The 26,193-nt window shown below is 43.5% G+C and overlaps 1 protein-coding gene across 1 annotated transcript in view; it reads right to left on the bottom strand.

Annotated features, from left to right (window-relative positions):
* LOC308125123 (protein sidekick-2-like) overlaps nucleotides 1–25,790 on the bottom strand; it is a 39,801-nt gene extending 14,011 nt beyond the window's left edge. The window contains exons 1-27 of the mRNA XM_080488643.1: nucleotides 25,636–25,790; nucleotides 23,966–24,072; nucleotides 23,550–23,697; nucleotides 20,705–20,838; nucleotides 16,521–16,632; nucleotides 15,909–16,099; nucleotides 15,520–15,603; nucleotides 15,170–15,364; nucleotides 14,484–14,600; nucleotides 14,032–14,199; nucleotides 13,508–13,610; nucleotides 12,585–12,761; nucleotides 12,173–12,309; nucleotides 11,333–11,480; nucleotides 9,930–10,070; nucleotides 9,359–9,540; nucleotides 4,973–5,088; nucleotides 4,610–4,805; nucleotides 4,412–4,510; nucleotides 4,115–4,306; nucleotides 3,796–3,917; nucleotides 3,577–3,686; nucleotides 2,740–2,890; nucleotides 1,076–1,313; nucleotides 871–986; nucleotides 571–760; nucleotides 205–303 (exon numbers count right to left, since the gene is read on the bottom strand). Coding sequence (XP_080344769.1) covers nucleotides 205–303; nucleotides 571–760; nucleotides 871–986; nucleotides 1,076–1,313; nucleotides 2,740–2,890; nucleotides 3,577–3,686; nucleotides 3,796–3,917; nucleotides 4,115–4,306; nucleotides 4,412–4,510; nucleotides 4,610–4,805; nucleotides 4,973–5,088; nucleotides 9,359–9,540; nucleotides 9,930–10,070; nucleotides 11,333–11,480; nucleotides 12,173–12,309; nucleotides 12,585–12,761; nucleotides 13,508–13,610; nucleotides 14,032–14,199; nucleotides 14,484–14,600; nucleotides 15,170–15,364; nucleotides 15,520–15,603; nucleotides 15,909–16,099; nucleotides 16,521–16,632; nucleotides 20,705–20,838; nucleotides 23,550–23,697; nucleotides 23,966–24,072; nucleotides 25,636–25,772 — 3,910 coding nt within the window. The 5' untranslated portion in view covers nucleotides 25,773–25,790. The remainder of the gene's footprint in view (nucleotides 1–204; nucleotides 304–570; nucleotides 761–870; nucleotides 987–1,075; nucleotides 1,314–2,739; nucleotides 2,891–3,576; nucleotides 3,687–3,795; nucleotides 3,918–4,114; nucleotides 4,307–4,411; nucleotides 4,511–4,609; nucleotides 4,806–4,972; nucleotides 5,089–9,358; nucleotides 9,541–9,929; nucleotides 10,071–11,332; nucleotides 11,481–12,172; nucleotides 12,310–12,584; nucleotides 12,762–13,507; nucleotides 13,611–14,031; nucleotides 14,200–14,483; nucleotides 14,601–15,169; nucleotides 15,365–15,519; nucleotides 15,604–15,908; nucleotides 16,100–16,520; nucleotides 16,633–20,704; nucleotides 20,839–23,549; nucleotides 23,698–23,965; nucleotides 24,073–25,635) is intronic.
* Between the last annotated feature and the right edge of the window lie 403 nt (nucleotides 25,791–26,193).

The raw sequence follows: 26,193 nt of genomic DNA, 5'->3' as shown, positions 1-26,193 counted from the left end.
TAATGTGTGTCTTTTAATAGAGGCTTGTATTTCTTTTACATCTTGTCCTAATGTCTTCCCTGCATTATGCGCCGCCTTTTAGAAAGCACCACTGTTGAAAAGTGCAATACAAATAGGCATCTGTCGCCTCTCCTTTCCTTTATCTCTACTATCTGCCAATACTGTTCAAGGTTGAAGATGTTGGTCAGTAAATTGCAAACTCACCCAGTATAATACCGTTGGGCTGTGCAGGAGGTTGCCAGATGAGTCGTACGGAGTTGGTTCTGACTTCAGGGAACAAGATTCCTACTGGAGGCCCAGGCACTGTCGCACCAAGCACAAAATCAGCACTTTGACCACAATCCAAATTTATAAAATCTACAAACATAGAGTCGCAATTCAATAATAACCAAATACTTATTGAATGCATTTGACTGAAATGAGATTTTAAATGAGGAAAGTGTTCAAATTTAAAGAGACAGAAACAAACATTCCTGACATTGAAACAGTGTTTTGTGCTTGTTTAGAATGAAATAAACATCTTCAATAATAACGGCAAGGTTGTGTGGCTCTGTAGGAATTTATCTTTACCGTCGTCCAAGGTCCTTTCCAGAATGGACGGTGAGCTGCTCCTGCCGTCTCCGATGCGAGTGAAGGCGAGCACCTGGATCTCATAAAGGACATATTTGCCCAGACCACTGAGCTGGACACTGTGGCTCGTGTTGCCTTCAACTGTCCAGAAGTTTGGAGCTGCATCGGAGTCCTTTTCTTTATACACAACCTGGAAGATGCAGGGGATTTCATACCGGTAAGCGAGTTTTTGAATCATGAATTTTAACAGTGAAATTACTTTTTTAGAAATGTGCTGCAATGAAAGGTATGTGGTATGACCTTGTAGCCCAGAATGAGCCCATTGCGGTCGGCCTCATGGACTTCTCCCCACCGCACGAGGATACTGCTGGAGGTGGTAGCAAATGCTGACACGTTGGTGGGACCACTGGAGGGGACTGCACCAAGAGAGATAGACTGATATTAGAGAGCAAATCAGGCAGAGTGGTGCAATTATATGTTGAAATATGCATTTCTTTCCCCTCACCTGACTCCCTGGTCCTGCCATGGACCGGCTGGCCCCAAGGCCCAGAACCGATGCCGTTGATGGCTTGAACTCTGACCTCGTATTCCGTCCACTCTTCCAAGTCTTCGATAGTGAACTCCCTCTCCAGCCGGTCCATGATGACGTGGGAGAGAACCCCCCCTTTGGACCCCGCTTTAGAGTACTGGACTCGGTAACCGACCAGATCTGGGTTGCCATTGTACTCCCACTCTGGAAGAGGCTGAAAATAGTTTTGGTTGTGTTTATTTCCCAGTTCATGCAAGATCAATATGAATAAGATCATAACTGTGTGCATAATGAAGACATAAGCCATGAGAGGCTGTACTTCACAGTGATTTAATTGCAGCTAAGAGGTGTTTCCAGACACATTGAGAAAGCAGTTGAGTTGCATTGGGTGTTTTTAAAATGTCACAACAATACTTTGTATGAAAATAATGATATTACCATTGAATCCGGTGCACACAGTAGCACTGTCTTTATAGTACAGGCCCTCATTTTAGAGTGCAACTTTTCCCACCTAAATCCTTATAGAAAGCACACAGTGACTTTAATTCGGCTAAAACCACTGACATATCAATTATCTTTACTTGTTTTATGTTGAAAACCTTTGTATGCCGGGCAAAAAGCAGTGCGTCGAGAAAACATGGACTTATGTTTTTACTGCGTATTTGTAATACTGAAAAAAGGCACATAACTCTGCATTATACATGACAAGATACCTGAATATATATAGAGCGTTTAACTGTGATAGTGGGAATGATTTGGTATTCACTCTCACTCCCTTCAAGAGTACTGTGACACAGCTATGAAGTGGACCACAAAATTTTACAACAGCTTAACACCCAGCTTTTGAAATGAGCCACAATCACTGAGCTATGTCATTAATTTGTACAGCCATATCATAGCGCTGACACCTCTCTGCTTCGAGATGCAGGTATATTCAAACTTTTTAATCCTGCACGAGCCACAGGAATATCACAAGCCCTCTGTGTCTCGCCGGCCCACTCATGAAGAATACAGTGACCAAACGCTGACGCAGGAAGCGGCAGTAATGAAGGACTTGGTGCGTGTGTGTGTGTGTGTGTGTGTGTGTGTGTGTGTGTGTGTGTGTGTGTGTGTGTGTGTGTGTGTGTGTGTGTGTGTGTGGGTGTGTGTGTGCGCGCGCGCGTGTGTGTGTGTGTAGCCTTCTGAAACGTCACAAATACAATTACTTGCACTCAATCACCAGACAACAGTCCCTGAAGAATGAAAGGTGCATCTCTTCAGTTTCTCATAGAGTCACTCTGGGATGTCAAACTTATGTAACACGTGAAACATTCTTTATGGCAGTTATGGGGAAAATGAAATCAACTAAAATGGTTTTTGTAAGGGACATTTTATAAATGTTACAGCCAGTTAATAACCCAAGGGCATTTTTCACAATACGGTCTTGTCCCAAGATTATTCTCCACCATATCAATGAGGAGGACCTTGAGAGAATAATCCAACCGTTTAAAATAGCTTCTTTGAATACTAAGGCGTACCAAAATCTAAAGTGCATAATTCATTCAGAGCCCTAAACATGCATATTGTAACCTTTATTAAAGCCCAGCCAGCTTCAGTCTGCCTTAGCCAGGGCCGGCGTATAAAGAGCTGTGACGTCTTACCACCCAGCGGAGCCACAGACTGGTCTCACTGGCGGTGCGTAAGGTAACGTTTGCCGGGGAGATGTCTGGAGGGGCCTGCAGGGTCTGGATCTTTCTGGAGGGCTGACTGGGAGGACTGGTGCCCACAATGTTGACCTGACGCATTCGAAACCTATGTGAAAAACCAGAAAGGAAACAGTGATATAGAACTAGGAAAATATATAGGATAAAATACAAATTATAATATTTAAAAAAAAAATGTACAAAACATATTGAATGTGTAATCAAGACAAATTACAATGATTAAAAAAAACAAAACATTTTAGTGTACAACCACAAGTGTAACCCCAAATTCACACCAGACTGTGTCTGTTTTCAATGGAAGCTGCATAAAGCTGCACTGAGCAGAGAGGTTCCAACACAAAAGGCAGAGTAAATGGGATCTTTTTAGAAATTAAACTTGTTGGCTGTATTAAACCTCTTTAATTTAACATTATCTCATATCAGGTGTAAATAGGTGAGAAGTCAGGGATGATAAAGCACGTACATTTAAACAAAATGACCAAAAATAACAAAGTCACGACTGCTCTACTTTGGTCATAAATGTGCTGGAACAAAACAACAATAAATTAGGCCACAGTTAGGACAGTTTCACTCTCCATATATAGACTCATCACATATTTGAAGTTAAAGGCAAATGACCAGAAGTGTCAAACACATTTTAGATTGAGAAGAAAAAGCTTGTTAATTCGTATAGCAAAAAAAAACAAAAAAACAAAACGATTACATACAGTATGTGTGTGAAGCATGTTTTAGTTAAAACACACATACTGTGCTGCTTGTTGTGTGTGCATTCACCTGTAGAAAGTATAAGGGTTCAGGTCCAGGACCTCCAGCGAGCGAGCGTCAGGTTCATTAGCCAGCTCCTGCACCATCAGCCACTCTTCATTCTCACCAATTATGCCAATCTGAAACGCACAAAAGATTACGTTGGGGTCAGTTCTTCATGACATAAAATGATGAAAGGAAAAAAAACAGGCTGTTCTCATATTAAATTATAAAACAAAAATGTCCTACCTGAGCTTCAACCTGCCAACGGGAGATAGATGTTTTTCCATCATAACCTGGTTTGAACTGCAGATTGACGGAGCGTGCCCCAATGTTGGAGATGGCTAAATTAGTGGGAGGACCAGGCAACTCTGCGGAAGAAAATTATAAAAAAAAACATTAATTAAGATAATGATTGAAGCATAATTATTTTTAGAAATTGCTGAGTTTGAGTGTGTTGAGTCAGAGCGTGCGGCGCAACTATTTGAAGTTCAGCTCTCCTCAGGGAAGTTTCAAGTACTTCTTAATTCTCTGTCTAAAAGTTCATTAACTCATTCAAAGCACAAACCTGGCGGGACTCCTGATGATATAGTGGAAGCGGAGAGCTGACCTTGACCTTTGGCGGTCATGGCCGCCACCTGGATGGTGTAAGTAGTGAGGGCGGTGAGCCCTGTAACCTTGTACTCCTGAGTCAAGTTGGGTAAATAATGGGTCACCCTTGTATTGGTCCTATTGAACTCCTCCCAGGAAATCCGATACCCTGAAAGAAGGCGAATTCATTCAGGACAGTGTTACACCGCCTTCACAGTAAATCCAAGCAAGATAAAGGAGGCACAATTAACGTTTTGGTCATTTTAATGATTACCTGTGAGGACTCCGTTTTTCTCTTGTGGTTCCTTCCAGCTGACTTTCAGGGATGTGTCCAGGATGTCAGTGAAACTGAGGTGTCCCACAGCTCCAGGGGCTGTAAAGAAGAACATAAACAGGCAGTGAGGGAGGAGAACAACAGCCGAGCACGTCATTTTCTGTAAAGACTTTTAATATCCTGAACAGGGGCACGTACTGTCCTCATGAGTGCGTAACCGCTGAGGTAGACTGCGCGGTCCGTCTCCAGGGGTGGTGAAGCATAACACTGAAATGTAGTACTCTGTGAACTTTTTAAGGCCCGATATGTAACCCACATGCACGCTGTCCTGGAAGTTGGGGCGCACGGTGACCACGGTGACCTCGTTCGTACGACCGGGTTCCCATGCCAAGAGCTGGAGGTACAAGGACCAAAATGTGACTACAGTTAGGATTTCACTCCTAAATCCTTTCTCATACTCTGTGAAAATGGGGCTTTCACCAGTCACGTTGCCTTGACCATGAATTGCCCTTCTACCACTGCCCACTAGAGTGCACTAGTCGACAGAAGGCATGTACTCACCTTATATCCTTGGTTGATTCCATTGATAAACTGAGGGCTGGGGGCACTCCAGGTAAAATGCACTGTGGTAGAGTTGACAGGCTCAGCTTGTACATTTCCTGGTGGCACAGTGGGCACTGATCCAGGGGAGAAAGAAAAAACAAAAACACAAGAGATACAAGGAGGGATAAAAATTACAAGGAAGAAGAAGCGAGAGAGGGAAGGGCAAGTGGGCAAAAAAGGGAGCGAAAGAAAGAATACTAATGAGATCTGGAAAAAAAAAAAGAAACACCTTACAGATCTACATGAGGCACATTCAGACCGGCCTCATTTGGAGCGTGAGAATCAAGCTGAAGGAATTTTTATTTTGGCTCATTTGGGGAGGGAAGAACATGCCAATCAAACCGGGTGTGAGAGGAGTTGCCTCAGGCAGCTTCCAGGTGAACCCTGCAGCAGTTTGTTTGATGTGAGCATGCCATTCTGATGTAACACCGGAAAACAGTCCGGGAGTCGCACATTAATAAAGCTGATTGACCACCACATGTCCTCGCGTCCCCACGCTGTCCTTCCCTGTCCTTGAATGCGTTTAAACACACATCAGCGTCCGCCGTCGTGGCTCCTCATTGGAGAGAGTGATGGAAACATCCAATTAATGAGTGCTGAGCGACACAACATGAATGCCGCTTTTGCCGTTGTTATTCACCGACAGTGACTTGGATGATGAAATCATAATTTGGGAATAAAATTGTGACGCTTGCATACCTTCCAGGTTTCATAGCTTCGCTAATTAAACAGAAGAAATGTGCTACTTTTGTTTACTTGCAGATGCAGCTGACTTTGATTTGGACCTTGTCATTAACTGACTAATTGATCAGGCATCACACAAAATGTGATGGAGTTTCCAAGGTTTTAGCATTAACGTGTGCCAGCTAGAATTCATCATATTTTTTTTTTTTGAGGCATGTGGAGTATTTTTTGTGATCATCTCGCCAAGAAAAGGTGACAGAAATAGAAGCCATATTTTTTTTAGACAGAGAAACACATAGCGTGGATGATACAAACTATATTTTCACAGAGAGTTATATGGGAAAGTAATGATGAAACCTCGAGAAAAAAAACCACAGAGAGCATATCAGGAGCAATGATTGTCAAGAAGGAATAAAAAACTGTTTTGCTGAAGTTGCGGCACAATTATAATAACTACAGAAAGAAAGAGCTTATTTGAGGCTTTAAGTGGTATAAAGGATATGTGATACTGTCCTGAAAATTCTGTCCATTTCAATATTTCTGTCTAGGTGCAGTATTTGTTTTTACCTGAGGTCAAAATGCAATTCAAATAAATCAGCATAGACTCGAAGCCCCCGATACAGACTAATAAGCCGGGAATCCGCATACCTGCAAAACCTAATGAAGTCAAAAATAACTTCAGAGTCTGCCTCTCTAATAAGTATCAGAGCAGAGAATTTAACAGGAAAGGAAATTTAAACACTCCCAATTTTCTTATGCATACCCTTGAGAATATGTCGGGGAGTCTGGTGTAGAGATCTCTCTGCATGGAATGGATTTAACATGACAGGGATTCAGAGATATGCCAGTGTGTTAAGCCTTTCAAAGCTTTATATACAAGTTAAAGGAATATAAAATCAAGCTGGAAGTCGGAGCAGCATATCTCAACCAGAAGCAGTATCCTCTGTCTGGTGTAGGGTACAGTCTACAAGCAGCATTTTAAACTCACCTTAATCTATGAATTGATTTCAAAAGCCAGTAAAAGCAGTATTATTTAATGTTGGTGCGATAAAAACATGGATTAACCTTTGATCACGCCGATGCATAAGCCGCAACCTTCTTTTTCGGCTGTGTGTTTTGATAGAAAATCAGCTTATTAACTTATATCTCAAAAAGGTCGAGTCAAACGCTAAAGAAATTGTCTTTGAAAGCAGTTTTGAAAGTGTGTAAAGGCTCATCCCCCAAGATTTGTCACCACAAAATAAATCAAAGATTTTGTTCGGTTTACAGTAACAACAGTGGATTTCCTCCTGTGAAGATGTTTGAGTAATGGGGGTGGGGGGTGGGGGGTGCTGAAATCAGTAGGTGTGACAGAAATATGTAGCTGTGTGACACCAGGGAAAGTTCACAATGTGTGTTCTAATTATTCTCCACAGCGTGTACAGTGAGAGAGGAAGTGAAGCGAGGCCATTTCCCTCTACTGCATTGGAAGGTATGTCGCAAGCCTGACACTCATCATCATGTGGTAATGTACGTGGAGATTCAATCAAATCTGCACCACCAAAGTCTTCAGGTCGTCGACATGAGCACTCTTCCCGTGCGTTAAGTGCTGCAGTTACAGAAATGCCGGATAATAGAATCCATTTCTGACACTGTTTAAAAACAATGCAGGAATTAAAAAGAGTGAACAGCAGCGTATGAAGATTGATGACAGTCAGACAAACGAAGTGATAAATCCACATCTATCCAAACACAAGCACGGACGCGACAGTAAAAGCCTGGACTAAATTTCGGAAGAAAGATCTGATGAAGCTTTTGGCTCCGGTTTGCACACACTTTGTTCTACAGATTGCAGGATTTATTAGGAAATGAACCACATAAAAACAGACAAAAACAAGTAAGCCGTGCTGAGAGGAAAATAGCACTTACATGCTGATGTCTTTTACAAGCTTCACTGGCGCTGCTCTGCACTAACTGCTGACTTCTAACTAAGACAGCCGGCAGTAAAAAAACACACTGCTGTAGACCTACTAATACACGTGATTGGCAAAAACACAACTTGACGAATATTGACTTGTAGATCAATAGAAAAACAGATACACTCGATACCAAATGCTTCTCTTTTAGAATTGACTTTTGTTTTTAAAAGGTCTGTCTTTATGATCTATACATAGATTCCCACCACCGCAGAGGAAACGTCCTTATTGACAAGACGTTTTTCTCACTGGCACTAGTTCCTCTTACACCTTATTGAAGCAAACCAGCTTTAAAAGAACCTTTCTCGGATAAACCAGGTGGGAGTGTTCCAGCTTGTCACAAGTCAGACAACACCAGCAGTGTTCATGAAACCAATCATTCTTAAAAATATTGGAATTTCACACACACACACACACACACACACACACACACACACACACACACACACACACACACACACACACACACACACACACACACACACACACACACACACACACACACACACACACACACACACACACACACACACACGCAATACTGCAGCAGTGATGCATGGACAAGTTATTGACACAGTTGGAGACTTTTAAATCCGACAACAACAACAACATCGAAAGATCACGTGCGGCCATATTGGAAAACTGCAATTGGGGTCCTCAAAGCTTCCCCAAAGTATATTTTAACATTTCTTGTCGCCCGGGTGGTCCAGTGGAACAGTGGGCAGCGTTTTCGCCTGGGTTCAAATACCGGCTGGACCTTTCAGTGTGTTTCCTCCATTTACACCCATTTTTTTTTCCCCTCAGTCCAAATTCATGCACGTGAGGTTAATTGGTGACCCTAAATCAGCGTGTGGACGTGAGTGTGTGTGGTTGTGTGTCTCTTTGTGTCTGCCCTGTGATGGACTGCCGACCCGGGCGGGGCGAATCGCTCCCTCGCACATGGTCAGCTGGGATTGACTCCAGCGCCCAGCGACCCTGCACAGGACGAAGTGGTATAGAAGACGGATGGGTGGACATTTCTTGTGAATTATGTTGAATAAGAATGACAAAGAACAGTCCGAGTGTCATTTCATCAATACAATTTGGATTAACCTCCATTTGAGCTCCTTCCTTTGATATCAGGTTTTAAACAAAGAATCAGTATTGTAGATACCATCTTTTAATTGTTATCAGATCGAAATCACCAGGATGGGATATGCTCTGTTGAGGGAATATATTTCTCTTTGGTCTATGTTTTCCTCTTTCTGCTGAACTACTTTTGCCGCAGGGTGGGTGTCAAATGTATCTCCCCTGCGAAGTGATTAAAGCTACTTCACCAGCAGACCAAAGAAGGTCGAATAAATGTACTCTGAAACCCAAGTGAAAGCAGAGTTGTCACCTCTCAAACATCAACAGTTAAAAGATCGCCATTATCGGCCTCTCACCAACTAAAAGATTTAGTTTGAATTTGGAAATTCCTGTATTGCATCTATTTACAGTGATGTCTGCATTACTTCATTTGGATGGTTACATTCCTTTGAACTACAATCTGTGTATTGGTTCCTTTTTAAATTCTAATTAATTCACTGATTCACCTTGTAGCAAACGTTCCCACTTCAGCTTTTATCACAAATTACAATCCGAGTATCACAGATCACATAATGCATTTTGGCTTATGAGAAGGATTCCAATAATCTGCAACACAGAGGCAGTGCATCGCTCCCACCTCCTTGCAGAGTCCACTCGGTGACTTTGTGGCTGTAGGTGCCCCTGCCGGCTCCGTTGTACGCCGCCACCTCGATCTCATAGTTGGTCCAGATGATGAGTTCCTCCAGGATGAGACTAGTCTGGTCTGGGTTGGTGATGTTCTTCATCTGACAATCGACTGGAAGCCCTGACAGACAGTACCTGGAAGCAAAGGGAATATTTTCATGGGAAGAGGAAGCGAAGGACAGATAGACAGACAGGGCGAGAAAAGGATAGAAAGCCATGTAAATAAATATTAGGGGACGGCAGTGAGGGAGAGGGGTGCCTGAAGAGAATTCATAAAAAAGCAGTATTAAAAATGGTTACAAGACGAGAAGTGACAACAGATGAACGGTGAGGAAGGTATTTAATTGGCACCAATTATTCTACAACAGCGGCACGCTAGTATGAGGGGAAATGGAGGGGAAGAAAAGGTGCTGACATAGCACTTATTTCCACATCTGAATGTCACTGTTGCAGACAGGCACACAGTTTTTGGGGGTAACAAAAAAAAAAAAGAAAAAATAGGCAGGTTGTCACGGTCTTCCTACCTGATGATGTAGCCCTGTAGTGGACCGTTCTGATGGCTCTCTGGGGGAGGCTGCCACTGGATCATGATGGACTGATTGGTGCGGCCACTCGCGATGACTGTCTGAGGCGGGGCGCTGGGAGGCTCTTCGGGGAGAGTCAGTCTGCAGCAGAAAGGGAAGAAAAGGGAGAAGAGAGGTGAACCAAGAGACAAAGAGTGGAGCCATGCATTAATTATCTGGGGTTTCTGCATATTTCTATCCCATTTCATCATAGACATCAAATCATTATAAAGATGGCTTTTTGTATTTTTTTTTTTTGTATTTTTCTTTTTTTTTTTTTTTTAGAACACCATAAAGGAACGCGGGGCCGAGTGTGACTGCGTCTTTGTCCAAAACATATTCTCTATAATACTGTCCACAGAGGGACAGCTTGCTGTGGCATGAAAAAAGATCAAAGAGGCCTTGGTGAAAATGGAGCAGCACAATGGAGAGACAGTGTGAGTAAGGGAAAGATATAAAAGAACAAGAAAGAGAGATCCAGGCAGACTTTTCCCTTAAGTCAATTTAAGATGACATCTTGATTTCTTCCCAGTGCACAGGAGCACTGCTCTGGAGGAGATAAAGCAGAGTGTTTAGGATCAAAGAGGTGTGCCGGAGAGACGCCTCAGAAAAGCCCTGCACTCACTGACGCTCAGTCACCCTCCTGTGGTGCTCTCTTGTCTGGGCAGATTCACGTAAGAATATGGCCCTGTGAATGAATGTGGGGCAGAATCCCCCCCCCCATAAAAAAAAAACAACCAAATATGATGGGTAGTAGCTTTCAGTTTGAAGGCGTTCCTTGCTGCAGGTGTAAAAGAAATAAATCAGTTGTGTTGATGCAGACAAGGTCAGACAGCGATGTGCACAGGTGAATCGTGATGAGCCAAAATGCATCTGTTTGTGTGAGCTTGTATGGGGTGGGGAGGGTGTGCACTTGTATAATTATTAATGTTTCTTCTTGCTAGTCAAGAAAATTCACTCGAGATTTGAGTCTGTGTTGAGCTTTGCCTCTTTCAAGCTTCCCCGCATTTTACCGTGAAGTACAGCAAAGGCAGTTAATAGGAGGGAGAGAGATGAAGCTGGGTCAGCGCACCCATCAAGTCTTCACAAAGCACAATTTCAGCTCATTCACAGTTTTATCTCGAAAAGGCCCATCCCGAAGCCGGCTCATCTCTTGCTCACTCCCACAGGAGCCGAGACCAAAAAGTGGACTTACAGGAAATAATCACAGGATTTTCTATTGAACTGCCAAGATGAGGGGTGGGAGAACAGGCTGTTCCAGAACAGCAAAAGCCCTCAAACGGCAATGTTTTTTCCCCGCGACCGGTGTACACACTTAAGTTACATAGTCTACATAGTTCAGCGAAAGGCACAGCAGCACCCACCGGTCAGTCTCTTTGCTGAACTGGCCTCTGCCAACGTCGTTGACGGCACACAGCCGGAACTGGTAGGAGCGCGCCGGGATGAGGCCACCAACGGTAACCCCGTTAGACTCCGGCTCTATGTTGGCCAGCAGAACTGTCCACGGGGCATCTAAGACAGAGAAGACGCACATATAGAGAGAACTGTGGGCAATAGCGAGCAGTAAATGACCTTGTGTGGCCGTATTTATTCTGGAACAATAATCTCCTCAGCTAACTCAAATTTAAATTCATTGTTATTTCTGACTATGATTGCACACGATTGTTTCACTTTCGGTAATATCATTGCAGCCACCGATAAAAAACAAGTCATTTATTTTGTATACACTCTCCTCAAATATCAGATTGCAATTCAATTATCTAAAACCCAGATCCCATCTGCATCCTCAGATTCATTCTGCTTTTAATGAGTTGTCATCTTCTCAGTTAGCCTGAGCTTCGAAGAGAAATGGTTGAACAATTTAGTCTTTATGGGTGAGAGCGTCCCCATTTCTTTGATTTTATCAAGCGAACGGAAGATAAGAGCATTGGACATCAACACAATTTGTCTCCCCTGATTGTTTGTAAAGTAGCACACAGGTGAGGCAATTGAGACATATTGATTGAAGAAGGTATGAAAGGATGCAACTGCCAATTTAAGGGACACGATGGAAATGTAATAAAATAGGAGAGGTACCAAATTAGTGCATCCCAGGAGTGGAAAGCAGCGATATTGCCCTCAAAATTACTAACAAGAAGCAATAAAATAGCCGGAATTGTGTGTTGGTAACAGTGACAGTGGGGCTGAAACCAAGAAAAACTCACTGTTCTCCGAGACCTCCAGGATGTAGCGGATCAGGGGGCTGTTGCCATCAAAGGCCTGGGCCCACGTCAGGTTGATGGCCCTCCTCTCTGAGGTGCTCAGAACTGCCACTGGGTTTTCTGGTGCATGGGGCAGTTGCCTTTGTGTGCATATGCGAGCAGGAGAGTGAGGGAAGAATTGATGAAGAGAAATAGAATCAGACAAGAGAGGCTGCAAATAACCGGATTTAACAGCCAAACCAGGAGCCTCACACTGCAAATATTAGAGGTGTTTGATGGATTAGAGAGGCGAGCGGTGATAAACCAGAACAGTGAGGAAAACATCTATCCATCATGTCCTGGTCAGGCGTAAATAAGAGGGAAAAAATACAGACGGGGAGATAAGACGAGGGAGACATGAGGCAAATATGCCGACCTGACTCTGAGGTGGGCGCTGCGAGAGTCGTTGCCACCCACTGATGTCACCCTGCAGGTGTATGTACCGATGTCGCCCGACCACGTCTGGGAGATGTGCAGGGTCCCGTCGGGATCCAGACGCAGACGGGGAGACGTGTTCACGTCAATCACGGAACCGCTCTTCTCCCACACATACCTGGAGGTATTTACATGAGCGCGCACACACACACACACACACACACACACACACGTTCACACTTTAAAACACTTGACAGTGTTGTGACAGTAAATTTGTTTGCCTTGTATCAGTTCAAACACCAGACACAGGAGGTTGCTGACGCTGATGAAAAGCATTGTGAAGCTGATAGCAAAAGCATTTATATTCCCTGTAACACATACAGTGCAGAACCATTCCTCCATGCATGCACGTAGGCAGACACATAGGAGGAGCTTCCTGTGATTAATTGCGACTATTTGGGCTCTCCAGCTAATCTCCTCTGTGTTGCGTTTAATTAAAGGCTCCGTCTCAAGTTATTACTCTGTTTACATATTCATCTGTTTACCCCACAATCTGATCAATGTCGGAGGCCCACAGGTGACATGTACTCTAATCTCGGAGCTCCACAGACATCTTTCTGGTCCCTCGGAGACAGACGCATGCACACACACACTCCATCATGCTCAAGTCTGTCTGAAGTGTACAGAAATGCTGTGGACTAATTCCTCAATCTGACTCTCAGAGTTTAAGAACTTTCCCATAGGAGGCTTTCTGAGGGTGGATAAACATTACAACATCTCTTGCAGTTTTCATGAACTAATTAAGTACAACACTGATACCCAGGCTTGTTTACCAGGCTGCGGCTGAAATAAGAAAAACAGTGACGCCAGACATCTTATTTTGATTGTATGTGACTGAAAAGGAGCAGAAACCTTTTACATTACCTGACAGTGACACTGGGATCGTGGGTCACTCCGCAGGTCATAACAGCTTTGGTCCCTTTAATCACGCTCTGATCTTGAGGCGCCTTAGTGATTCGAGTGCGCGCTGTAAAAAGACACAAGTGCGGTTATTTACAGAGTGTTTGAACACAGTTTCATGTTTCACTGCTTGATGTGATCCAAAACAGAGCAAATCATACAACATTTACAGTGAGTGGAGTGTTTTACAAGCCTTTCAAGGCGAGCTCATGTAGATTTATTCAGTGCATGAGTGTATGTTTAAACGGTATAGTCAGAACATCTTGTCAATGACCCCCAGGAACATACTGCACACTGCCTATACAAGTGAACAAGTTGTGGATTAAAGAATGATTATTCTGCTTTTTTTTTTTATGCATTTTTCAAAGGGTCAGACTAGTTTGTGGTATTATACAAGCGTTGGTAGAAAATGAGAAAACAAGGATTTGCGAATAGATCCACAGAATACAAATGAGACGCAGAGAGTGTCCGATTTCTGTTCCGCTCACCCCAGACCACCAGGTCAGCCGAGGCCTCATCGATGCCCCTGGAGTTACTGGCCATGCAGGTGTAGGTTCCAGCATCGGATAGGTGGGAGGGGCTGATTAGCAAGCTGCCCGACTCCAGCAGGGTGAACCTGGGCAGCTGGACTGAGCCACTGGCCAAGACACGTTCACCTACAGGGAAGGGCGGGAGTGATTGATGGTTTTGGATGGAGGACAAGAAAAAAAGGGAGGACGGGGCAACAAAAAGAGAGATTAGGGTATTGAATAAATGTCAGGGTAAACAAACACCGGGGAAAGTGGTGGAGCAAGAGTAAAGAAGTAAGGCATGTTTGGAGGGAATTCATATTCTGAATCTTTTCTTCAGCACTTGTCTAAGTCTGGCATCTGAGAATGAGGAATAATAACCCCCACTTTTATGCCACCCTCCTGGAATCCCGTGCTGTTAGCCCACGCACCTTTCTGCCAGGTGATGGCTGGCCGTGGAGCTCCTGAGGTCTCACAATGCAGAATGACTGACATGCTGTCAATCACTGCGCTGTCAGCCGGGCCGGCGGTGATGTTGGGAGCTATACCTGCAGAGGGGGTTTCAGCGACACACACACACACACACACACACACACACACACACACACACACACACACACACACACACACACACACGCAGACGCACACGAACACACGTTCAAACAAAATTAGGTGAGACAGAGGTGATAATGAGAGACATAAACAGCTTTCTCCCTAATAAAGCAGACAGCAGCTGAGAGCTTAATAGACTTGACAAAAGGGGCAGCTGTCAGGTCTCATTCTCAGAGACATCTCTGAGAATCTGACAAGGCGCCTCCATTTCTGCTTCTCGTGCTCAGCCTCTGATTCAAAAATAGCCAATAATTGCCCGAGCATCCAAGGTGACAAATCTGTCACTGCAAAGCGATATATAGATAGATGGGTGTGGGAGGGAAGAAAAAGAGAGACGGGGATTGGGAGGGGGGGGGGGGGGGGGGGGGGGGGGCAAAAGAGGATTACAAATGAGAATAGAGGAGCGGATTTAGGAATAAAGAAAAGAAATGAACAGAGAGGAGAAGACAAGCGGAATTAAGCACGAGACACGTGGATAGCTTAGGAAAATTCCAAGGGGACGTACTCGTAACAGCAAGGTAGGTGTTTGTCTGGATCTCTCCTGCTCGATTGCGGGCAAAGCATTGAAACATCCCCGTGTCGTCTGGCAGGAGACCGTTGATCTGCAGGCTCCCTCCCACCAACACTCTGTACCTGGGGATCTTCACCGGGCTGATGGGGACTGCGTCTTTATACCACACTATGTCTGGCTGTGGAGTGCCTGCAGATGGAGGAGAGGATGTTTTGCCTTGTCACTGTGACCCTTTCGTTCCCATGTCTCTCCTTTAATCACAATTCTTTTCACAAATGCAGCAATACAGACAAAAAAAGAAAAAGACGACAACAAAAAAAAAACCCAACACAAACACAGCTGACCTCGTGCCTGACAGGGAATATCCACCACCTTCTCCATTTCTGCACTGATGTGACTCGGTGGCTCTTTGACAAATAGAGGATATTCTGTTTTGAGAAAGAAAAACATACAAATCAATGCTCCATTAGAGGGTTTAAAAACAAGTCGAAAAAAACCAAAAAAAAACCCACTCATGCTTTTTATCTTGACCCTTCTGTAGAAAATAAGCATTTTTAGCACTCAAGATGACAACATCAGTGCAATTACTGAAATATAATACGGCTACAAAAAAACCTCCCCCTTTAAAAATTCCCTCACAACATGAAGGCGAGAAGACCGAGGCGAAGTTTGGATCGTTTATTTTCAAAAGTTTTGTGCAACGTTAAAAAAAGTGAACTGTTGGGTTATTTACCAAGAACGTGCAGGTACGCCCCAGCGGTGACTGAGGGGACGCTGCTGCTGCGGAGGGACGCCTCGCACTCGTAGTATCCACTATCACTCACTGCAGGCAAACTGATGACCAATCGACGGCCGAAATCTCGAATCCCCGTGTTGACCACCACCCCATCTTTCCTCCAAGTGATACTCATTTTGACAAGAGGTCTGGGAGAGAAAGATAAAAAAGCAGAAAGAAGTAACAGGGCATGCGGGTTTTTAATACAGATTTATATTCCGTTTCAAGGTTAGGGAGCATTGAGAGAGCAACGGGATACATCTGTCAGTCTGATTAAGTCTTTGAATTGGAGATAATAGTCAGAATTCAGGACTGGGATGGTGTGAGAACGAGAGAACAGAGTGAAGCCTTGAATCAAAGGGAAGAATGGTGGAAAGGTACGAAATGAGAAAATGCCAAAAAAAGAAAAAAAAAAAGAAAAAACAAAAAAAAACACTTTTCTATCACATTCAAACAAAAGATTTAGGGACTCATTTAAATGACAAAATAGCAGATGAGGAGGTGAGAGAAGGTGGTGTGTTGATGATGTGCGAAAGTCTGTCTGCGTGACTTCTTCGTCTCAACATTTACCTGGCGTTGGCAACACACTCCATGATGGCTTCGTTTCTTCCCACTGTTACACTGGTGTTCTTCGGGGAGATGATGATGGAGGGGGCAATGGGGTCTGCAGGTCCCCCAACATCTAGCCCACACACACACACACACACACACACACACACACACACACACACACACACACACACACACACACACACACACACACACACACACACACACACACACACACACAGACAGACAGACAGACAGACAGACAGACAGACAGACAGACAGACACACACACACACACACACACACACACACACACACACACACACACACACACACACACACACACACACACACACACACACACACACACACACACACACACACAGAAAAGCACAAAAAAGTGAAGGAAACCTTTGGACTACGCGACACAGAGATTAAGCTGGTGCATCTGCCTGACGCAGCCGGCTGAGCACGACCAGATCCTCACACGGAGACTGACAATCTGTCACTATCACCAGCAGGTAGCCAGCGTGCTATCACCCCACTATTAACACCCCTGTCTTTACTTTAGATCCCTTTTCTAGTGCACACAGCATTTTCCTGAGCACGGTGTTAGCCCAGGTGTTAGAAGCCATTATGTAACATAATTGAGACAAACACAGAAAGCGATTAAATGCAGCACCATCACTCACTGGTTTCACGGAGCCTCCAGCCAACCATCGATTCACTGCCCTCAATCAGTGATCTCTCTCTGAATCTGATCTCATTTTCCCCCTACCTCCCTGGAGTACGGGTTGGAGCCTGTGAACTTGTATGTGCTTGAGTGATTGCACGTTTACGGTGTGTTGCATGCACGGATTGTGTCGATGAGTGGTTGTGTGGGCTCTTGTGAGCTTGTTTTCAGGGCCGCTCCATGTTAATGGCGTTTCTTCATTATTACTATTGTTTCGTTTATTTTTTTTTCCGATCTCTTGGTTCATTTTTTGGGGGGGAGAATCTCTATAGTTGTATGGTTGAGCCTCCTCTACAAAGTGTCTCAATACAGGAGTAGACCTTCAGAGAGCTATGGGGACTATTAAAAAATATTATTTGAACAATTTAATGAGGACAGTTCTTAAGTTTTTCTTCTTCATTTTTAATTTGAGCATGAATTCCTTTTCTGTGAAAATGAAAACTAAACAACAGCCTTGAGTGCAAATGCTCTCAACTGATGTTTTGTTGATCTAGATGCCATCAGTTGATGCAGTTGTGCATGTTTTCAGCACACCGCAGAGAGGGATAAGGCAAAAAAACAAATAAAATGTACATGCTGTTGATGTTGACATTTTGCTGGCACTTATCCAGAATGCATTTAACATTTCAAATTAAAACATTCATTAACCCTAAAGCATACTCCAACACAAACTGAAGTTTGCTTTGATTGTAATTCGTTATGGCAGCAGAGGGAGTGTAAAAGTGAGTGACCCAAAAATTAGCTGTCATGATTTGGTCGGGGCAAAAAAAAAAGAAAAAGTGAAGTGAAACATTTGTGTCAGAGACGGAGCTGAATAATAAAATCGGTGCTTATTTCTACTGTGTTATTAAAGAATAATGAATTCCAGAAAATAATTATATAAGTGGAGGTGGATGATCTACCAGCTGATTGACAATTAAATTAGAATATGTTGTGATAACTGCAGTTGAACAGGAGCTGAGGAGCATTCGCCATTTCCCCATTAAAGCATTAAGCATCATCTTCAAGGTATTGATTAGACTATCATCAATCACACATACACACACACACACACACACACACACACACACACACACACACACACACCGAAGACCGATATATTCATGCCGAGCAGCTTCCAGTCAAGTCATCAGAAAACTAAAACCGGCGCAACAGAAGCAATTAAACACGTTGCAATGATTTGCCTTAGTCCGTGGGATTTATGAGGAAAAATCCAAATCACTTCGGTCAGAAGTTATTGACTAAAACGTAAGATTACAAGATTTGGCTGATCTATGTATTTTTGGAGCCTAATTAACTGGTGAGATTTGTGGAAAGTTTGATTGCTCTGGGTCTTACGGTCTCTGAGTTTCTGTAGCATTTAGTGGAAAAGTAAATGAGAAAAAGAAGAAAGAAAGAAATGATTAATGAAGGGAGAATGACTCAAACATCACTACTAATAATCTTCCACCGGGCAAACTGAGAAAGGAGACTACATTTACTTTCTGAGCCCACTCGTTGTTTGGAATACATGATTATATGTTAAACCCCTTTTATCTTTGGGTTCGTACATTTCAAAACAGAGTCATGTTAAAGTTGTCTAAATAGAGTAGGGTTCTCTACTCCCTTGATTTGCAGGAATATGCATGTAAACTGAATTGGGGACATTTCTGAGTGATATTTGCATGTTGTCCCTTCTGGGTTTTTTTTCCAGGTTTTGCAGTTTTCTTCCACAGGCTAAAAGACGTGCTTGAGGTGGATTGGTGATCCTAATTCGCTTATATGTCATATATGTGAGAGCGTGTGATTGTCTGTCTCTGTGTGTTTAGACATGTGATAGACTGACCCCAAGTCGAATAAACAGGTACAGAAGATGGATGTCTGAAGATACGTGTGCCAACAACAGCAAAGAATTGGGAACGCATTGGATATATCAAAGAACTCATTTAGTTTTTTTTTCCAAAAGACATCAGCAGACTAATTAATGTATTGCAGTTCATAAACTCCCAATGCTGAGAGTACTTCAAGTGTGTAATCTTCTAATTAAATGGAAATAACAAACAACGTGGCGACCTGCATAGCAAATTCTAGCAACTAAAGTCACCATATTATTTACATCTGGCGATCCAAAAGCTATCGTTGGCTCAACTCAACTGTAGTTTATTTCACAGTCTAAAGAATAAAACAACACATCAACATGTCTGCCTACTGGAAGCATTAGCCAGTGTCGGAAGGCTTTTTACTATTGCGCTCAGCTCTGTCTCATTTGTACGCTCTCTTGGGAATAAGATGCTCCCTTTACTGCATTATGTTTTCTTTTTTTCTTTTTTCCCATCTTTTTCTCAACAGAATTGCTAAGATGAACAAATACGGCTGGAAAAAAACCTTATTGACTTTCAGATGCGCAAGACAATTGTGTGATATGCAAGGTCAGATTTGGTGATGTGCAGTGATATCTGGTCCCGGCAGATTGCTGTGTCATGCGTATTGAGCACTGAATTGCAAACACTGCATTAAAGATGTGATGTGCAGATGCTGTAGCGAGAAGGAAGCGGATATTAAAAATAAGCTGCTCAACATGTAAGCAGGTTAAAATCTTCATACAGTAGTTACAATCCCCAATGGCTAACTACTACAAATCAGAACAGATTCAATATTAATTTTAATCATTGCAGTGTGTGTGATATAAATCATTCTCGTAAATTTTGCCCTTGGATACAAAAAGAGGATACGTTTTGCGATATCATCGATTGTCTGGTCCAATAAATAAGTTCAGTGAAAGTACATAAAGAGGAGGTGCGGAGGTTTGGGACTTTATTTGGATCTGTGAAGGTGATGATAGGTGGAAAAGTTTGGTGCACAACCAGGCATGTACCAGCAATGCCAAACTTTATGTAAAGTTGTGAATATGCTCTATTTATAGCCTTCTGATCTGATGTGTGTGTGTGAGTGTGTGTTTGCTCGGTGTCTTTTTCATAAATCTGTTTTTTTTTTGTTTGTTTTTTGTGAGGAGCAATTAAACTGAAGGTCCTCTTTACGGGCCTGTACATCCAGTCTGAGAGGTGCTGCTGGACCTCCACCTGAAACACAACGCAAGGCGATAACTTCCCTGCTCAAAGTCGAGGTGAGAAGAGGACCGCAGAACAACTGCAGAGCTATGATGGCGCCGATAATGGCCGTCCTTGTGTGTTGATCCAAGAGAGGAAGCAACATGATCAATAACACCCATCAGTAGAGGGCGCTATCTGTGTTTTTATATGTTCTTGTCTGAGACACCTGTTGTGCAGCTGTTTAACTGAGAGACATAAAACTTTCTTTTTTTTTTAATCACATCTTTAATTACATTTCAATATACAACTACCTATTAATGCAGTCTACTGATGATTTAAAGAGTCTGCAGTGGAGTTGAAGTCTGAAGCTTCAATGTGTGTGTGTGTGTGTGTGTGTGTGTGTGTGTGTGTGTGCATGCACATATGTTTCCAGGAGTACTTACTCTCCACAGTGAGGACGACGGGCTGACTGGTTTTGTTCTCCCCATTCTTGTCGTTGACTGCCTGGGCATAATAACGTCCTGCGTCGGGGGCCACGGTGGACAGGATGACCAATGTGTTGTCCAGGGTGATGGCACTGAGTAAATATTCGTGCACGCAAACACACAGAGCAGTTTAGCATATTTTAAGGTCACCACATTAATGTACACTAACTCCCGTAACACTCACTTAACCTCGGCCACGCTCGAAGAAGGACACAAACAGCTTCGGGTCGTGTTGAATGCAGTTAAACCAAATGAGGTTCACCAATTTGGCTTCCAATTAAACAGACATCCACAGTTGGCTGGTGTGTATTACAAAAACAAAGTGTGTCCCCAAACTCACACCGAACCATGTATGCTTGCGTGCACACATTAACAAGCACACAGACACACTCAAATCATTAAACCAGTGAGTAGTTGTTTCGCACAGTCAATAAATCCTGAGGGTAAACTGACACACACATACACATAAATTATGTCTGAAGAGAAGCTCACAAAGACAGTTTTATGAGCACTTCCATCCACAATGGATCACGCAGTCTTAGAGGAACAGTTCCGAATTCCTCCAGTTATTTTAATCTGTTAGAGCAGCACTTGACTGTAAAACTCGGTGTCGTGTTAACTGCTGTGTCTCCAAGTGGATTTTCACTCAGAGACACTGTCAGCTAATCTGACTCTTCTGTGTGCATGGAGGCTGATGCTCAGTTGCTCAGTTTGCCATTTGTCTGAACACATTAAGACGCATTAATTGGTTCGATGACAGCTTGGCGCAGTTGATAAGACTTGAGGATATCAACATCTTTGAAATATATTCGTGAGAGGTTAGGGCCTGACCAGAGCTCGTCCACATGTGGACAACACCATTGGCGATATATTTCTACATGTCTGTCTTCCAAACCTTGGGTGTGAGTATTTTTTGTATGTCTGTGAGCGATTGGCTTCACTGTATGTTTTGGTAAATCAGTTCAAAGAGGAAATCTGCATGGCTCGAGGAAGAAAAAAAAGTCGAGGAATCACTATAATAACAGACCATTATTTCACCAGGCTAATTATAAAGAGCTCTGAGGGAATCTTTTTTCTTTGATGGATCACAACAACCGGTTGTCTGGTTGTCAAGCAAACCTTGGGGCCTAAAGTAGGTTCCAGAACAAAGGTTTGGAAACCACTGCTCTAAGGTGTTAGCATCATTGTGGATATAATTTGCAAATTAAATGTATTTCCGAGCCATGATGCGTCATAACATTCACGCTGTCCATTTCAGGGTTTTATTCTTTTTTTTTCCTGCTTTGGCCCATCAGGCATTGCAGTGGCTGAGCGTTGGTTTGGCTGATGGTCGAGCATGTTTGTGAAAATGAGAGCTGACGTTAAGCACACAGCCAGATTAGGCGCTTCGTATCTGTCAGCATCTGCCTGATCGCTGTAGGATAAGCACACACAGACACACACAAATACACACACACACACCCACACTTGGACAATTAGGAGCTGTGGCTGTATACACACTTATACAAATACACAAACAGTGTTTTGTGCACGCACGCACGCACACATGCACTCACGCATGCACGCTCGCACGCACACACGCACACGCACACACACACACACACACACACACACACACACACACACACACACACACACACACATACACACCCACCCACACACACACACACACACACACACACACACACACACACACACACACACACACACACACACACACACACACACACACACACACACACACCTGTGAATATCAATGTGGCCTGACACAAAGCGAGCAAAGAAATGGTAAATGCAGAGTGTCCTGTCAGCACCTCTCATTGTCACAGAGCAAAGTTTCAACGCTTCACTTCTGATAAGAGTCAGCAACATAGCAACCAGCTCCGAGACTGCTCGACCTATCATGGAAAAGCCTGAGATTTTTCTTACAATATCCCTCAATGCATGTTCTGGGCTTTTCAAGCCCTGCAGGCAGAGGATACATGTACCAATCTATTGTTCAAGCAAGGACTCTGGGTAAGAGTTTTCATGTCAACTATGACATGCTCGAGCTGGCTGATGAATAATAGATGAGTAGGAGGTATCTGAAGCGCTGTGGACTGCCTTACTCTATTTATCAGGATTGTAAAATTAATCTCAGGTGATTGGCCTTACAATGTCTCCTCGGGAAAAGCTACATATTTAAATAGGCACAAATCCAGCAAACTAATAAACAAGAAGTTTCAAATACACGGGCTCACACTTAGAGAAGGGCACATCCAGTACAGTCACCCGCTGAACTCTCAACACGGCCGCACACAGTCTGTTACCACTTCCACACGCACACACTCGCAACCGCCCACACAAATCCACCCAGGGGTGAGCGCTGTCAGTCAAACATATCATGAATTGAGGCCTTTTGTCCAATTTTGTCTAATTGGTTCCCCTGCTGCCTGCTCTATCTCTACCCTTCAATCATTCCGCCTGCAAAGTCAATAGGGGCGATATAATAACCCGCTTTATCACTGAGAGGTGATTCAATGATGAACACAAGGCCTGCGCCACAATTCAACTATTCTGTTCATCAACTATTCTGCTCAACTTCACTCATGGTGTGTGGGGAGGGGGGATCGGAGAAAATCTGTGAGCAGTATTGAACTTCTTAAGAGTTCTCTGAAGTGAAAGATAATCTGCTTCTGCAGCTCAGCATTCACCAGCAGCTCACATATGAAAACGGCGGCTCAGACAAGCACAAGAACACACGCACGCATGTTTTGGCCAAAACAAATAATATCGAGAGAGAAAGGAGTCAATGGAGACTTACATACGACTGCTTGAGGGAATCTTACGCCCATCTCTGAACCATGTGATCTGGGGCCGGGGGAAGCTGTGTATCCGTGGAGCACGGATGAGAGCACCCTCGCCCTGGGATACAGTTTGAGATCTCTCACCCTCCACAAAACCCCCCATATCTGACAGAAAAGTGAGAAGGAGAGAGGAATACCCCCAAAATGTATATTAATACTTGAAGAATTTCTCTTTGAAATGCATGGCAACATAATATATAAGTGGAAAAAAGTGTTATTATTGTTATTAATGTCATGCAGCGAAGCTCTTTTAACCAAAGTGACTCATCCACATACTCAGCAAGACGGGGGTTTAATAAGAAAAAACAGTATCCTCCCGTTAATACACTAAATGCATAAAAACAACAACAACAAAAAGAAAAACTGCACTTACAAGCAACCTGCACTTCAGTGCTGCACTGCATTATAGCTCCCACTCTATTTCTCACGATGCAGCGGTAGTGGCCGGCATGTGCTCGGTCCAGCGTGGGGATCAGGTACCTAATGGGCACACACAACACAAGTGCAATTAGTCATCATCAGCATGACAGACAGCAACATTTGTCATCTTGGCGCTTTTATCACCCACACTCAAGATGCTAAATTAATTGAGATGTTTCACTGGGTGCCTGAGACGCAGCTTGAATGGCATTCCACTTAGCTTCGAGCCATACCTATTTTTAAAATAGTAATACAAGTGTGGTTTGGTTTGGTGCTGACGTCATGCTGAACCAGAACCAGATTGTGAACTGAAGACAAATATTTTTTCAAGAGGGAGCTGAGTTGTCTGTTTCAAAGTGTTCTGAGATCACGGCGCTGTCCCGATCTACACCATCCGGATGTGCCTTCATGTTAAAAGGTGTATTTGAAACATGAGCTTGAAAACACGCAAGTGTCTTCTCTTTTAATTGGTTTGCTACAACCACTTAGGAGTGTGGTGTCTGCCCTGGCCATGTTCCCCCCTGCACTGCAATTCAGGGGCAGAGGGGTGGAGGGATGGTGGGGAGAGAAGGGGGGGGGAGAGAGGGGTCTGATTAAATGGATTCCAGTTCTCCTCTTTGATCAGGGCTGGTGAAGAATAACAAGCAGAGGGCTGGCCTGCGAGGCAGACCCAGAGACTAAGCCACGTGAGAGCACAGCCAAACGCCGAGGAAATACAGCGAGAGGCGAAGACGAGGGGGAGAAACGGGAAAGAAAAGGAGTGACAGAGGGAGGAAAAACACATGGACCGGGAACGGCATGTGTGTGTGTGTGTGTGTGAGCAGAAGGGGTTTAGTGATAGCAATCAGACAACACCACCTGAGAGTGTCTGTCCATGTCGAGGGGTCTGGTCACACCGTGAGTAGAGTCGAGAAAACAGGACAAGAATGGGATAGAAAGTGACTTTCACTATAGAATGAAACCGTGACCCGTCAACACATATTCAAGCATGCTGGTACACAAGCATACTGTACATGTACAAATTGGCACACTGATGCATACACACATACGCACACAGAGGCCTTGTTAGCACCGGCTGAGGGCTTCTTTTGCCACACTGTGTGCTGCTGCCAGTAGAATTTGTCAGCAAAAATGTTTAGAGGCAGAAATCCGTAATATAAATTTTTTAGAAGATTACTGAAACGGCATCTCACTGCTCACAGAGCAAAGTAGCCCACCCACAATGTTCGAGTTGATGAAAAATATGCACTGTGTGATTTTAGCGCAACAATGATGGTTCCAACAAACAGCAAGAGAGAAGAGAAAGAACGAGTTATTTGCTCACATCATCTCGGAGTGGCGAATACAGTCTGAGATACAAATCGGAATAAATTTGACAATCCCCTGAACACAAGATGTTATGTTTCAAGGGAGATACTGTACGCAGCCAAATCAGTCCTGAATAAATACATGGAAATTAGTCTTGAATGTGAATAAAAATGAGCAATTGTGCTATTAGTTACAATTAAATGCTGCTAAAATGTCCTCATGCAGCAAGACAATAACAGCTGTTGAATAAAAAAAAAAAAAAAAAAAAAGTATTGATTGATAGAATGAACTCTCTGTTGAAGCGGAGCCCCTCACCTGTATTCCAGAGAGAAACGTGTGAGCTCGGTGCCATTGTAGATCCATTTGAATTCCAGGGGCCAGCTGCCCTCAGCCATGCAGGTTAGTACCAGGCGGTTTCCCTCCAGGTGGACCTGGGCTGGAGGGGGCTCCATCTTAAAATACGGTGGGACATCGTCTACTGGAAGAGGAAAGAGAGGAGAAAATGGAGATTGGCATAAAAAGACCAATCATAAAAGATGAATAAACACAAAGAAAGAAAGTTGTTGGTAAAAAAAAAAATGGCAGCGACGCAGCCATTCAGCAAACTCTGTGAGAGCAGCCGCAACACAATTTCAGCAATTCACAGAAAAAAAATGGGGACTCAGAACAAGCTATTTCCATTTTTCTTCTGTGCTGATTGGGAACTTGAAGGTCAACAGAAAAGCCTGCCAAAAAATCACATGGAGATACTTGTTAAAGCAAAAGCAGCTTACTCTTTATTTCAAATTGAAATGTGCTGGCAAAGTGGTAAAGGGGCAATTTGTGCAGCAGGAGAAGTGTAAATGAACATACCTCTAGATCAGTAAATGAGAG

The sequence above is a fragment of the Lipophrys pholis genome (genome assembly GCF_963383615.2).
Source record: "Lipophrys pholis genome assembly, chromosome: 19".
Lineage (NCBI taxonomy): Eukaryota > Metazoa > Chordata > Actinopteri > Blenniiformes > Blenniidae > Lipophrys > Lipophrys pholis.
The sequence above is the reverse complement of the archived record's forward strand: the minus strand, read 5'-3'. Positions and strand labels throughout refer to the sequence as shown.